Source organism: Lactuca sativa, chromosome 9 (assembly GCF_002870075.4).
Source record: "Lactuca sativa cultivar Salinas chromosome 9, Lsat_Salinas_v11, whole genome shotgun sequence".
Classification (NCBI taxonomy): Eukaryota; Viridiplantae; Streptophyta; class Magnoliopsida; order Asterales; family Asteraceae; genus Lactuca; species Lactuca sativa.
Window position 1 is genome coordinate 26371227 of NC_056631.2, and position 15776 is coordinate 26387002.

General features: G+C 35.9%; 1 protein-coding gene across 1 annotated transcript; it reads left to right on the plus strand.

The window, feature by feature from the left end:
• The first annotated feature begins 14616 nt into the window (after positions 1-14616).
• Positions 14617-15465, plus strand: LOC111902186 (uncharacterized). The gene has a single exon (XM_023898043.1). It carries the CDS (start codon positions 14617-14619, stop codon positions 15463-15465), a length of 849 nt encoding a protein of 282 aa, XP_023753811.1.
• The last annotated feature ends 311 nt before the right edge of the window (positions 15466-15776 follow it).

A 15776-nucleotide genomic window follows, 5' to 3' on the forward strand; every position in this document is an offset into this window, starting at 1 on the left:
AAACAATGCCTATTGAATTTCTGAAGTTCATATTTCTAATACCAGATGCTTCGATAAGCTTTTATCTAAGCTTCTTAAACTTATACACCTTTGCCTTAGATAGCTCATATGTGTGTCTAAACAATTCATAACTTATATCAATAAGTCCCAAATGTTAGACTAATTGCCAACTCTCACAATTCGAACTATGGACAGAGATGTCGTAACCATAACCGAATTTGATAATATAATTTTCACAATTGCTATCTTCTTAAAACCTCTCTTAGTGAAAGCATTTCCTCACAGTCATTTTCATGAAGGAAGGAATCTAATGACACTTAGATTTTATGGTGTATGAGTTCCTATCCATGTGAATTTTCCAAAACCAAGGTTGGCGACAAATCCAAACTCATATGGACTGAACTTTCTTAATCTCGATTCCTTGCCTTATGATGACACGAGTGCCCACCATGTCTTCCAAGTGGTTTAGCAACTTATCCTTACATATCAATGTAATTTCCATCGATCAAGGTGCTCTGTCTTTATGCATTCAAATGAGAACTCATAGAACTCACATGCGTAATTAACTCAATTGCATTGGCACAGAAACAAAATAATGCCAACACGATAGGTTGTAAACCTTAAGTCATGTGCTAGTGATGATCGATAAGGTTTATTCTTGATTTGTTCTTGAAGCCTTTTCAAGATCATTAAAACTACCACTGACCTCTTGACATATATGAGTCTCTTGTCATGAAACTTTCCTAGACAAAACAAATATTCAAGAGTTAGTGTAGTTCTTATCAAGACAAAACACTTCACATAATTGGTCCTAGTTGGTCTTTATCTTATCTAAGACAGCACAACTTACCAATTTCAAATGTGCAAGAATAAGAAAACTTTTCCAAATTCCACATTTGTTGAGTGTTATAAACCTTCTCAAGACTTGTCACTCAATTCATAATCATGGAGTATAACTCTAAGACTTGATATTGGAATGAAGTATGATTGACTTCTTGATTTAACCATTTCCACAATTCTCGATTCCTCTTCTTAGACACACAAATGTACTAAGACTCACTTAGATGATCAATTGAGATATGGTTCTTCGTCATTAAGACTTATCATAAAACACAATAAAAGGTACTCTCCCTTCTTCTTAGAATAGAGAAACTTTTATCTTTCTGCCTACTTGATTCTCTTTTATTCGTTCTGCTATTCATTGAAACCTTTTCAATTAACTCAGAATTACACTTAATCTTATAAGTATAATCATATCTACTAAACTTTAGTAAATCATGACTAATATCTTTATCACTCTTGTGGTGGACTTGATCAACGCACAACCTAGTGTACTCGATCTCCTAGTCCTTATCTTGACACTTTGTCAAAGAATTAGTATAATTTCCAAATATGAAAGTTTTCATTCATCACGCAACCAAGTTGTATGATTCCAAGTTTCTATCCAATTGAAACTTGGGCAATGAAAAACTCTCCCTATTTGGTAAATTCTTGACATCTCCACAAATAACATATTTAAAAATCAAATCCATTATTGCTAATAACAGAAACCTTCAAAGATCAATTTTTCATACACGCCATTGCAAGGATAAATAAATAAGATAAAATCAAAATTCATTTTATTGCGGAAAAATTTGTCCTTACAATGCAAATCAATTGAAAAAACTATGTTATTACATATTTCTTAGTAATCTATTCTAACTCCAAGAAGTGGCTCAAAAATCCAATCTTCAAACAATGCGATCGAAATCCACTTTCTTCACGATTAGATTCAGCTCACTTCTTCCCTTAAGTTTCCTCTCTTTTCTTTGATTCTACAAAACATCAAAATGTAATCTTATCACATCATGTATTGAAAATCAAAGAATAGGAACTTATAGAGTTAGTTATTGGATTTTACCTGAAGTAGAGCCATACGTCTTGACTCTCCCATCTCTTAGATCTCTCAGGTAGTTTGGACAGCTTCGTCTCCAATGCCCCTTATCTTGGAAATAAAAGCAAATGGACTCCTTTGGCGCAGCACATCGGAAAATCACAGACTTAGTTCTTTCTGGACTTCCAATGTTGCCAATGTCCATTGAAGTTTGGGAGTTTGATTCACCAGACAAATTTGCTTGACCAGCACGCCAAATCATTGCTGATTCAGCAGCTATAAGCAAATAGGTGAGATCAATGAGGGTCACGTCGTGGTCCATCATATAGTACTCTATAACGAACTCACTATATGATTCAGGAAGTGACTGAAGAACCCAGTCAACAACCAATATTTCTAAGATATCGACACCCAACATCCTTAACCTATCAATGTGTGACTTCATCTCTAAGACGTGTGCACACACAAACTTTCCATCTTCATGCTTAATTGCCAATAGGGCTTGAGTGATCTTAAACTTTTCAAGCCTTCGAACTTGTGGGTTAGGGAGAACAATTGGAGGAGGTGGAGGAAGTGAAATATCATCTTCATGTGGAAAGCTTATTCCATGGGATTTGGGAAGACCATGATTGCCAGAACTAGAAATCTACAAAACGGGAGAAAATTCAAGTTAAGTTGATTAGAATTCTTGATGTAACACCCAAATGAAATATCAAGCTAGGATCCAACACAATACTCTACAACCTAGAAGAGGGATGGCGTAATCTAGTCGCAGAATAATTGAAGGTAGGTAAATGACGATTTACCAATTTCCACCATGAAAAACGAAAAGGAAGTTTAAGTTTTAAATGATTGAAACTCCTAGATCTTTTGAGATTCATTGAACTTTTCAATGGCATGTTTAATCTCGATTATGCCCTACAATTGTGACTGGGATGCCGAGGATCACAAACAATGTGTGAATAACCATACGAATCACGTGGTGCACCCAATGCTACTATCACCTAATCAATGTGTCGGTTAGCCACACACACTCCATTGATCTATGATAAGCATCGAGCCACCCTTCGCCACCAATGTCATCCCCAAATTAGTGTGTCGGTTAACCACACATGCTCCACTAACGTTTGACAAGGGTACGGAGTGTAATTCCATGGGTTAGCATACAATTTCACATTTTTCCTAAAGTAACTATGATTTGGGAATTTGTATAAGCATTTAGTTACTTTGTACTTCATTATACTTATAATGGAAGGTTTCTGTCCTATCCTACCCGTTCGACTAACGACCCTCCACTAGTCAAGAGTGCGGTGGGTAAGAGAGGATACACATTCAATCGCCATTTTATAGGCAATTTCCTTAAACACTCCTTATAGACCAGCTTCGTGAATGAATCCTACTAACGGTAATACTGACTTTTACTCATATATATATATATATATATATATATATATATATATATATATATATATATATATATATATATACTATTAGACCTTTAATGTTATATTTAGTATAGGGTGTATTTTACACTTTTAAAATACTATGTGGTTTAATTTAGTAAATTATACTTTTAATTTAATTAAATGTAAACCAAAACTTTATGGGTTTATTAAATCTCTTTTAATTATACACTTTAATTAATTAATAAAACCATAAGAGTGGGGTTTTAGAATTTAACATTTCAAAATTAAACTTTTAATCAACTTTTAAATTGCAAAACTTGAGGGCAAGTTCTGAAACATTTCAACGCATTAGGGTTTAGAATTTAAATTTTTCAAAATTAAACTTTTAATCAAAAATTTAAATACCAAAACTTGAGGGCAAGTTTTGAAACTTTTCAAAACATTGAGGTTTAACTATTTAAATTTCAAAAACAAATTATTTAAGTTCAAAATTAAATTATAAAACCTAAAGGGGGAAATTGAAACTTTTTCACAAGATAATTCAAATCTAAATTACAAATAATCAATATTTATCTAATAAAACAAAAGATTATCTAAATTTGACAATTATCTTCAATTTTGGCAAGGATAAACTCCAAATATGATAAAAGTCGGATTTTATTAATATAAAACGTTTTAGGTAATTATCTACAGCCAAAACATGTCAAAATCCCGAAATCTGCTCCATCTGCGACTCTGACTCGTCGAGTCAAGCATGGACTCGTCGAGTTCACTATGGACTCGGCGAGTTCAGCCATGGACTCGGCGAGTCCAGCCACCAGAAAAAAAAATTCGATTTTAAGCATGAATAATCAACTAAAGCATATAATACATCAAACAAACAGCCCTAGGCTCTGATACCACTATTGGGTTTCGAGCAAAACATCATTCCTATGGTGTACATGCAAACCCTAATAGCTTTTGGATCCAGTTTGTCTAATGAACATGCGATTGAATATCCAAAGCTATAAACCCTAGATCTAGCATACAATTAATCATATTAACATAAAAGAGAGTTTAGATCTGACCTTAGATTGTTATATAGCAATAACAATCAATCCTTAGCTTTAGAAAGCTTAGTGCCTCAAGTGTTGCACCGCTAATGGAGTCACAAACACCACTAAGCAAATATATGAAGAAGGAGAAGAGAGGAGGCACCCAAAAACGTCTAGAAACCCTAAGGAATCAGTTACCCACGTTTTTGGGGCCTAAGGGGTCCTTTATATATTTTTGTGGGCTGCTAGGGTTTTAGTCAAAACCCTAATGAACAGCTTAAACTCTAAGCAGCCCATGGAACCTTTTGGGTAAGGCCATCGACGAAAATATGATGGGCTCCCATCATAATTTCGTTCACCCCTTGATCCTTTAGCATTCCTTAGCCCAATAAATCAATTATCCAATAATTGCAGTCAAGTCCCCTATATTTAATTAATCTCTTTTAGCCACAAAATTAATTATCAATTAATTCTTGACTAATATTAATTAAACAATATGATTTTTCCTTTAATATATTATTCTTATAATATATTAATAAATCATAATTAAACCTTTCTTTCCTTAATTCATCCTATATATTGCTATGGTGAAGGCAACCCAAAATGACCATGTTCATAATCGGGTCAAGTACATGCCAACATAGTTATGGACTTAGACACTAATCCAACAGAATCTACTTGCTCCATCTCGTTCCAAGCTTCTAAGTATTCAAAACTCTTCAAGAAATGCACCAAAACACACTCTTTAAACCTCACACACTAAAAAAATAGAGAGTCAGTTTGCTAGGGTTTGTTTCTGGATGATAGGCTGGTAAGAGAGGCTAGGGAGAGGAGTTAAGGTTCTTTAAATATGGTGCAAACCCTAAAAATTAGGGTTTTCATAAGCAGCTCCTACTCGTCGAGTTAGGGCACTCCGACTCGTCGAGTAGGTCCAATAATCCACATGAGCTAACCCGCCTCTACACGATGAGTTGGGGCAATCAACTCGTCGAGTAGGTCCATAAACATGTACATAATGCTTTAAAACGTATACCTCGGGGTCAGGCTATTACAAGGACTCTAGGAGAGTTATCTTGTCAAATACCACATGAAATTATTTAGAGCAAAATCCTAGCACAAAGTTTATGAACTAGATAATATGATTGTATTCCATATGCTACTGTGTAACATCGTGGTTTTTACCATATATTTTTTCTTTTTAAAACATTTATTTATGTCACACCCCCAAACCAAGGATGGCGGAAACGTCCGGGGGTGGAGGACTTCATGTAGAGTATCACAACAACGAGTATAATAGTGCTCAAAGTAAATACAACCATCATAAATATAATTGAAAAAGTTACACCAAAGTATATGTTTACATGATTCGAATCAATTACATTATGATACAAAATGAACTGTTTGACGATTTATCGTCTCATCCTCAAAACGTGGTTGATTTCCTGATTCACTGAATTCCTGAGAATACAAGTAGTTTTGAAAAAAGTGTCAACACAAAGGTTGGTGAGTTCATAAGCTTTTGACAGTAAGAGTTTGAAAATCGATCTTTGTAAGAAGATGTATATCACCAAGAAAAATCCAATATTTTCCTTATAAAAGTTATGTAGTCCTAAATACCAGGACCGAAATGATTAAGTATTTTGTCATACTTAAAGTTATAATTGTGGTTTTAAATTGACATAAAACCCCTTTCAGATTTGAGAAAAATCCCGTAATGAATGATGTGTGGTCTTAAATACCAAGACTGAAAATATACCATAATATTTGTAATTATTGATATAAAAAGTGATTTTAAATTAACATAAAACCTCTTTTGATTTATGCAATCCCTGTAAACTTATGTTGTTAGATCCCTATGTGAGCCGCTATAATCATACTAATGACCTGTATACACCTGCTATGACGTTTCTCAGGCGTCGTAAAAATGAAAATGACACTTGTCACCCGCAGACCTGCAGGTCCGGCTGTAGCTAGCAGAGAGGTGTGGGTGTCAAACCCAATATAGATCTATACACAAGTATCACATTCTCCCTCCAGGAGACTCTGATTATAACTAGCAGGAATTAGATTCCGTACTCGGACGTACGGACGACAATGTCTCACAATTTAGGTTAACAAGTTTACGTGTGGTGTGCATAAGTGTAAAGCCTTTTCCTGTGGGAATAAAACCTTCCGAAATGTGTTTGTTGTGTTAATGGAAGCATAAACCATACCTATTATAGTTTATCCCAAAACGTTTGTAAAGTATGGAAACTCTTTTATGAAAACGCTTTTGTAATGAATTTACACTTAATGTAATGAAAGTTCCATTTTGTATAAACGTACCCTTCTGAAAATATATTTGTATTATGTAAGGTATCATAAACTATACCTATTATAGTTTATCAAAATAAGGGTAGAAATAGTAAAGTACATAAACTATACTTAACATAGTTTAATAATGCATTTGTATGTAATGGTGTACTTTAATTATAACACTTGGTTATTTCTATGTATTATCTAGTGAAAATTCATTTGTTAACTGGTGTATATCTAGATATGAATACAAAAATGTCACATACCACAATAACACATAATCACATAATGATATATACCTTGCTCAACATGTTACAAGGTGAAATGAAATTTATTGTGTTTTTCTATTTATAACAATTTTTGTAACTCTTATTGTAAAATTTGTAGAAAAATCATAAAATGTCGAAATCAAGTTCTGTAACTTCTGAGAGTTTGGAAAATGGGTCTAGTTGATTCATAAAATTTTCCAAAATTTTTAGGGATCTCTAACTTGTGTGACCAAGTCCATAATCACAGACTGGTCCGGATTGGTGTTTGAGATGATAGGCAGTTTTGTAAAAATCACCATAAATTGTAGGAAAATCGTATGGAGATGTGCAAGTAGTCATTTTAAAGCTAAGAACTGGAACTACTTACACCTAAAACAGTTTTGTAAACAAAAATGTTTAAGTTGTCCAAAACAGTCCGTGAATAGGGTCCAACTTTTCTGATGAAGGCTGTTAGAAAAGTTTAGTTTTGTTCTTGTTGTTTTACTTGTATTCTCCCCCTAAAAACTTGAGAAAACATGAAAATGTAGGGGTATGAACTCACCTTGAGTGATTTCAGTAGGTAAGTGTTGAAGAAGAGAAGTGTTCAACCCAAGAACACTTGAAGAATAGCTAGAAGATTCGAAGATCTAACAAAAATGTGATGATGTTTGTGTAAGCAATCTATGATTTTGAGTAGGAGGATGTGTAATAATCATAAGAAAGATGATGATACTTACTAATTGTAGGAGAAAAGTCTTGGAGTATGCCTTGAAATTCTTGAATTGGAGAGAGAAAGATGAGGGAGTTTGGAGTGTGGTTCTTGGTGAAAAATGAGAGAATGAATGAAGTGTGAGGAGAGAGGGTGGATGTTCCAGCCCTAAGAACGTAGGAATAGTTGAAAATAATGAGAAAGGACTTATGAAGTGACTAGGGATGGGCTGGTGGTGAATAGTGACATGGAGTGGGTATGGGAGTGGTTGCTTGTGTCATAGAAATAAGTAAAGTCAACACTCTACCTTTGTACTTCACCCACTCTCTTTTGGATAAGGTTTTATCCTTAAAAACGTGATTAATTAATAGTTAAGGGTCCTTATATGTTAAAATAAAGTTTTGGGTGAAAATCCCGTGTTAAAACAATTAAAAACGGGCCTAAAACGCGAATTTAGTCGAAAATCGGGAGAAAAAGCCATTCCAGCGAGACCTCTCGGTCCTAGGCCGAGGTTCGGTCCTTGCTGGTGCCGAGCCGGAACGAGATGTGCGAACCAGAAGAAGAGGCGAGGGCGAGGGCTCGGTCAAGGGCTCAGAAGCGAAGGTTCGGTGTACTCAGAAGCGAAGGCTCGGTCTTCGGTCTTCAGAAGAGAAGGTGATCAGACCCGAAATGTGCCGAACGTTCGGGTTCGGGTGTGTAGGCGAGGTTCGGGCCCGAGAGGACCTCTCGGGTTCGGTTCAGCAGCCTTCGGCTCAGAAGGGTTCGGTTCCTAAGAGGACTTTCGGGTCCTAAGAGGGGTTTTGGGTCCTAAGAGGGGTTTCGGCTCCTTAAGTCCGTTTTTCGCGTAGACTTCTGTTTTTGGGCTGTTTTCGCCAAATTCGAGGGTCGGGATGCCCCGAGTGATTATAGAAAGTTGAGAAAAATTTGAGAGAGATTCCACATACTTAGAGAGATTTGGGAGAGATTTGACATTCTTGGAGAGATTTCACACACAAAGAGATATTTGGGAGAGATTTGACATTCTTGGAGAGATTTCACCTACAAAGAGATATTTGGGAGATATTTCACATTCTTAGAGAGATTTGGGAGAGATTTGACATTCTTGGAGAGATTTCACCTACAAAGAGATATTTGGGAGAGATTTCACATACTTAGAGAGATTTGGGAGAGATTTGACATTCTTGGAGAGGTTTCTCATACAAAGAGAGATTTGGGAGAGATTTCACATACTTAGAGAGATTTAGGAGAGATTTGACATTCTTGGAGAGGTTTCTCATACAAAGAGATATTTGGGAGAGATTTGACATTCTTGGAGAGGTTTCTCATACGAAGAGAGATTTGGGAGAGATTTGACATTCTTGGAGAGGTTTCTCATACAAAGAGAGATTTGGGAGAGATTTCACATACTTAGAGAGATTTGACATTCTTGGAGAGGTTTCTCATACAAAGAGAGATTTGGGAGAGATTTGATATTCTTGGAGAGGTTTCTCATACAAAGAGAGATTTAGGAGAGATTTCACATACTTAGAGAGATTTAGGAGATATTGGACATTCTTGGAGAGATTTCTCATACAAAGAGAGATCTGGGAGAGATTTCACATACTTAGAGGGATTTGGGAGAGATTTCCGATAAGAAGAGGTGGAGTGAAAACGATTGAGAAAGGTTTTGTGTGTGACAAATGTGAGTGTCCGGCTTCGCAGTGCAAGGTCCGTAAACCCCGTTAAGCCTTGTTTAAGGATCTTGCATACTCCCGATGAGTATGTAACATTGTTTTATCGGTTTGGCTCTCCACGTACCACCGTTTTAGGTTAAGGAGATCTAGATGTACGCACTTTTCGATTTATGATCTCTCATTAGAATAGAGAGTTGTTTAGAAATTACATAACGTAAGCTCTAGTACCTACGAGCAGATTGAGTTGACGAGTTTGACTTGTTGACTTTAGTTGACTTTGACTTGACCGAAAATTGACGGTTGTCACAATTTAACAAAATGCGTTAGCGGAAGACTTAGTTTTTTTATTCAAAACATTTTCAAAACCACAATGTTACTTCAAAAATTCAAACATAATTCCAAACCATTTAAAATGTAAACAATAGTACTTTAAAGTAAATAATCAAAAATGTGTCCAAGAGTGGTATTATTAATATAAATCTACTACCCATAAGAACCCCTAACACCAATGCCAATCTTCTAAACTGCTTGCACCAATCATAAGGCACAAAAGAGAAAAGATACAAGTGTCAGCCCCTACTGAGTGAGTTCAAAAAGTTGCACATAAAACATACAAACCCCAAATGGGTCAATCATTCCTTTTATGATGAAACATAAAAATGATAGACAAGTAAAGATAGCAATACAGCCGCATAATATAGTTAACCAATCATATATTCCACTGCATGCATGCATAAATGTTCAACCGCAATTCTACCACACTGTAGCACCTGGTTCCTGGTATGTATTTTATTTAAGTATTTTGCATTTTTGGCCTGGGACTTGGCGAGTTGAAGGCCCAACTCGTCGAGTAGGAGCGGGTTTGGACACGGGACTTAAGTGGCGGACTCGTCGAGTCGGCGGCCAAACTCGACGAGTAGGCTCTGACTGGACAAAAACCCTAATATGATGGTTTGCACCTTATTTAATCATCTCTTTCAGCCACCACTCTTCCATATTGCTCCCAAAGACCCTCCATAGCAAACCCCAGGCGAGTGTGTGAAGATCTAAAGGCATTTGTGGTGATTTTGGTGGTTTTGTTCACAAGGAAGAAGGAAGATCATAAAAGGACCAAGAGGAGACTGAAGGATTCGTGTTTGGGACATCATTTACAGTCTTTGAAAGGTATAAAGCCTATACCTTGCTTGCTTAATTGTTAGATCCCTTTTTAGGGAAGATTTAGGGCTTTTAAGCCATATGAGGTGACCAACCATGATTTGCAAACATGGTTGGGGGTCAAGACTTCAGATCTAGCACTTGGGAAGAGTCACAAGGCAGATTGGAGTTGCTTTTGAACTCAAGGATGGTCCCATGCATTATAAGAACCATTTTAGGGCCTTTTAGGCTCAAAAGTCCCATGCATGCACGTAAAGTTCGTAACTTTACGTGCTAGATCGAGCTTTGGGGTTGGATCTATCATTTGGACAAGTGTTGTACATCAGAAATCGAAGATTTAGGGTGTGGACGTTATCGACTCGGCGAGTCTGTTCTTGGGACTCGACGAGTCCAAGGCATAAAGTCCCATATCTGTTGAGGGTCAAAAGAACTCAGTTGGGTGTTAGAAGGGTTATGGCAGGTCAGAAGGAGTGACCCAACACATTGGACTTAGTTTTAGACCTGGAGTTCATGGGACTCGACGAGTGCTAGAATAGACTCGGCGAGTCCAAGGCAATCTCCTTATGGTTGAAGATGAACTCGACGAGTTGTTCATACAACTCGGCGAGTCAAGGTCAGGACTTGTTCATCAGATGAAGGTGAAATCGACGAGTTGTTCATACAACTCGGCGAGTCGGATGAAGGTTCATTCGATGTTAGTATAGAAGAGGAACTCGTCGAGTCGTTGCCAAACTCGACGAGTCGAGTCGTGGATAAGGACGGGTAAAAGGTTAGGGACTCGACGAGTTGACGGCCCAACTCGGCGAGTCGGGTCAACTTGAAGTTGACTTTGACTGGACTTGAACTAACCCTGTTTAGGGTTGCATGTTCTGTGTGCTGACTTGAAGGTTGTCGTGTAGGGATTGAGGAGTCGAAGGGAGTCGACTTGTATGTCGAGGATAGTTCAAACACTGCACGACATTGAGGTGAGTTACCTTCCAGTAGGGGTAGGTCTAAGGCCACAATGCCGACCCACCAAAGATGGGTATTTAGAAGATGATTGTCTTTGTGATAATTATCTTGGTCTGGTTATGTGCTTTGGTCATGATATTTGTTTGTATGATATGTTATGTGTATAGTAAGGATCAGTTTCCCTGACAGTGGTCCTTAGGACCGAAGGGTAGGTCTGTACATGGATATGCCTGACTGTAATGTTATATCTTGTTGTTGTATGCTAGTGGTAAGGGGTAGAATAGTCCCCAATTACCGGTTAAAAGATACCGATGACAGTTACCGGTTGAAAGATACCGATGATGATTACCGGTTGAAAGATACTGACGATATTGTATGGTATGTGGTATAATGGGGGAACTCACTAAGCTTTGTGCTTACGGTTTCAGTTTTGGTTTCAGGTACCTCTTCGTCTAAGGGGAAGGAGCCAGCGGCGTAGCATCGCATCACACACACACATGATTCTGCATCGGACTTTCTGGGATTGTACTCTGATTTTTATTGTACTGATGATATGGATTTTGAGACAAGACTTTACGATTTCCTTTATTGGCAATGTTCTGGTGTTATGACTTATGTTATACTTAATTTAAAATGAAATTTTCGAGCTTGAATTTTGGGATGTTACACACATAACATATATGATCGACCAAATACCATATAAACAACTGAATAGCATGTAAACAATCACATTTCATATATAGATAACCTTTACTTGTTCGACCTTTTATTAATAACCAACCTTTTGTTATATATTCAACCTTTTAATATACAACCAACCTTTTAAAATATATTCAATCTTTTAATATGCAACCAACCTTTTGTTACATGTTCAACCTTTTAATATGCAACCAACCTTTTGTTACATGTTCAACCTTTTATTATGTCTATCCAACCGATTGATAGAAAAGTGTCCCTTAGTGCTACTTAACCCAAGAGAAACACCTTGTTCACTACTTGTGTGCACGACCATCCGAATGCTCTTAGTGGCTCATGACTTCCACCTGAAACACCAACCCCGTGACTCCACTTTCGCTACTCCGACTTTGCAAAGTACAAGTACCTCGCGGTGTCGTTCAGGATTGGTACAAACAGTGTCAATTCTACCGATACACCTCCCGATTCCCATGTGATGTTTGCGCTGGTCGCGAACGAGGGACCAACATCACTCCAGCCCACGAACACCGAAGTGCCTGCAAAGCATGTGTCACACGGTCATCTAGAAAGACCGACAACTAACAACCATTGTGGCTATAGTTCTTCCTATAGATACTCTTTCAACCTAGTAGGCACCCTCAATGATCCGGATAAGGTTTTAGGCAAAGATCATGAACTATCCAAACCCTCTACGCATAACCCCGCAATGTCATTTATACATTAAGTAAAGCATGTTTTCATCCAACATAAGTGTGTATTTAAACATGCAATATATTTATAAGCAACACATTAAATCACTTCCATATATCATTCTATCCAGCAACTTAAACTAGTGTCATATACATCAAGTTCATCAAGGTGTAAGCAACATAGCAATTAGGTCGTAACATGGCAATAGCACAAAACATATATTAACATCACAAATATAAAAAATATACATACATAAGTATATTATAGGATTCAAAATTGGTACAGGAACATATATTAGCATCACAAATATAAAAAATATACATACATAAGTATATTATAGGATTCAAAATTGATTTAGGAACTATTACGAGTCCTTAGGCGGTCGTCTAAGTTGCCCCATCCTTTTGACGAGACCCTAGGCAGTATCAACTTGATTTTTGAGTGCTATATGTATATGAGAGGATAACTACTATCCTACCTTAACGGTGATATGTTTTTGAAACGCTTCATTGAAGTTTTTGCAAGGTTTTATTAGTTTGTTTGATAATTGTACTTATCTTTTTTGATAATTGTACTTTTAAATTAATTGTGAAGCTATGTAAAGTCAAACATTACAGTTGCCGTATTGATGTTGCAAGAAAACGTAGCATTGGGGTCGTTCAATGGATGCCGCAAGAAAACTTAGCATTGGGGTCGTTCGAAAATGATGCAATAAGTTTTATGTGTTTTCCTCGAAATCATGATCTTTTATAGTATTTATTTTGGTCGTGATATATACTCGAGATTTTATATATAGGTGCAACAATATTGGAATATTAATAAAACAAGTGGTTTAAATTTGTCAACGATCACAATCAACATAACTATATAATTAAATATAAACAATATGGTCCATATGGACCATATCAAAGTACAAGTATAGATATTGATTTGTATTAATGGATGGATTGTAGTTGTACGACTTCAATAGCAAAACATTTAATTCAAAATCTTTGCAAATTGAAAAATACGTACAAAGTAATATATATACACTCTTTTATTAATGTGGCGATTATTTTAAGGTTATTCAGCCTTAAAATCTTGTGTGAACTCTTCTCATATTCATTTAATTGTTTAGAAATTTTATCACATTTCGATCTTAAATTGTGTACATAAAAACTACATATTTATATCGATGTTAAATTTCAAAACATTACATGATTGTTAAAAATAAATATTACATAATGACACAATCGTTTGATAACTTCCAAATTAGTACATGATCCAGTTTCTAAAACATTATTAACGTGTTTCTTCTCTCTTTCAATTTCCCAATATTTACTTTCCAATTTCAAATTTTAGTCAATATTTACTTTCCAATTTCATTTTTGTTCATATTATAACCCATATTTGCCAACCCATATGAGCTCTGTAACCCATTCTCGCCAAAATCTTTTTAAATTCACAACCCTTCCTTTCTTCTGTTCCCCACTCCAACTTCAAATTTTATTTTATTATAATTTAATTTAATCCCATTTTTTAAAGAAAAATATCGAACCTTCATCTTCATATAATCATCTCTTTTTCTTCTGATTTTTTAGCCTATTCTCTTGCTTCTGGAAAAGGGTATCTAACAAAGCTTTGTTCTTTTATGGTTTAAAATGTTTTCTGAGCATGTGAACTTCGGGTGAAAGGTCACCTTCCTTGGCTCTTTCTAAGTTTTTCTATCTTAAAAGATTCTCAATTTCTTTTTTCTTCGTTTTAAGTAATGGGTTTTTTTTTTCTCAATTATTTAGAAATTATGTTAAAAAAAACTTATGAGCTAAGTTCATATGGAGCTTGATTATTCAACTTAGTGTCGAAAATCTTGAAAAAAAGTTGAATCTTTTTGGAGTGTAAACAATAACATGGCATCCTTTAGTCGTTTAGGAATTGGTTTGAGTTTTCTCTTTGGATTTGTCCTCTTAGCTTTTGCCTTAGAGCTCTACTATCTTCTATGGTGGAAGAAGAGAAGACACGATATTGAAAACCAAAACTCTCCTTCTTCTTCTTTTTCCAAATACACCCCTACTCACATCTCCTCTTGTTTCAAAAACCCTAATTCTTCAACAATCCCTGAAACCCAACAGAAAGATTTGCAGAATTCTTCTGATGAGAGTGAGAATCATGAAAAACAACAAGAGCCCACACAAAAAGATCCGCCATTGAAGGGTTTCGGTGAAGAAAGCATCGATCTTGAACTCATGAGGCTTCATAATTTATGTGGCCCTCCGAGGTTTCTTTTCACAATCAATGAAGAAACCAGTTTGGATATGGAATCAGAAGGTAGAAAGGGTTCAAGAACAGTAAGTTTGAGTGAGCTTCTTCGCACACCAGATACACCGATTTCGTCATCGCCATTGAAGAAGGCCACACAAGGTCCCAATTTGGAAGGTTATATGAATCCATTGTATGATTTTGACTCTAAGGATTTTGATTTCAACAAGATTAGATCTTCACCACCTCCCACGTTCAAATTCTTGAGAGACGCAGAGGAGAAATTATTGAGAAGATTGATGGAATTAGAATCTGAGAAAAGGGCGAGTTTAATCAAGAATCAAGATACACAAGAGAATGAGAAAGACAAAGATGGTAAATTTGTAATATTGGATGGTAATAAGGGCAAAAATGCAGAAGGGATTCATCATCAAATGTCTACGCCTTCACAGGTACTTCCATTGGCTTCTTCTCCATCAAAAAGAGGATCTGATATTTGATATTATTTTATTTCTTCTTCTTGTTCTTGTGTAATAGTTGAATTTACAGAAGATGTTCACATCCGATTCAACAATTAGGGTTTAGTTTTCAAATATATTTTTATTATGATTTTTTCCAATTTTGAAATTGGAAATTTGATAATCAGAGTAGTTTTGAAATTTTTAAAAAAGTGTAGCTAAAGCATGAACTTTTTGAGTGGAGTTAGGCTCTACTTAACTTCAAAAACAGAATTCGAATTTTATTAAATTTAAACTGAAAAAATGAGTCAATAAGTTTTATCAATTATAATCATGGTGCCATAATGTTATGC

What these genes read in the sequence shown, in the direction of transcription:
- LOC111902186 (XM_023898043.1), top strand. Translation starts at nt 14,617, where the DNA reads ATGGCATCCTTTAGTCGTTTAGGAATTGGTTTGAGTTTTCTCTTTGGA.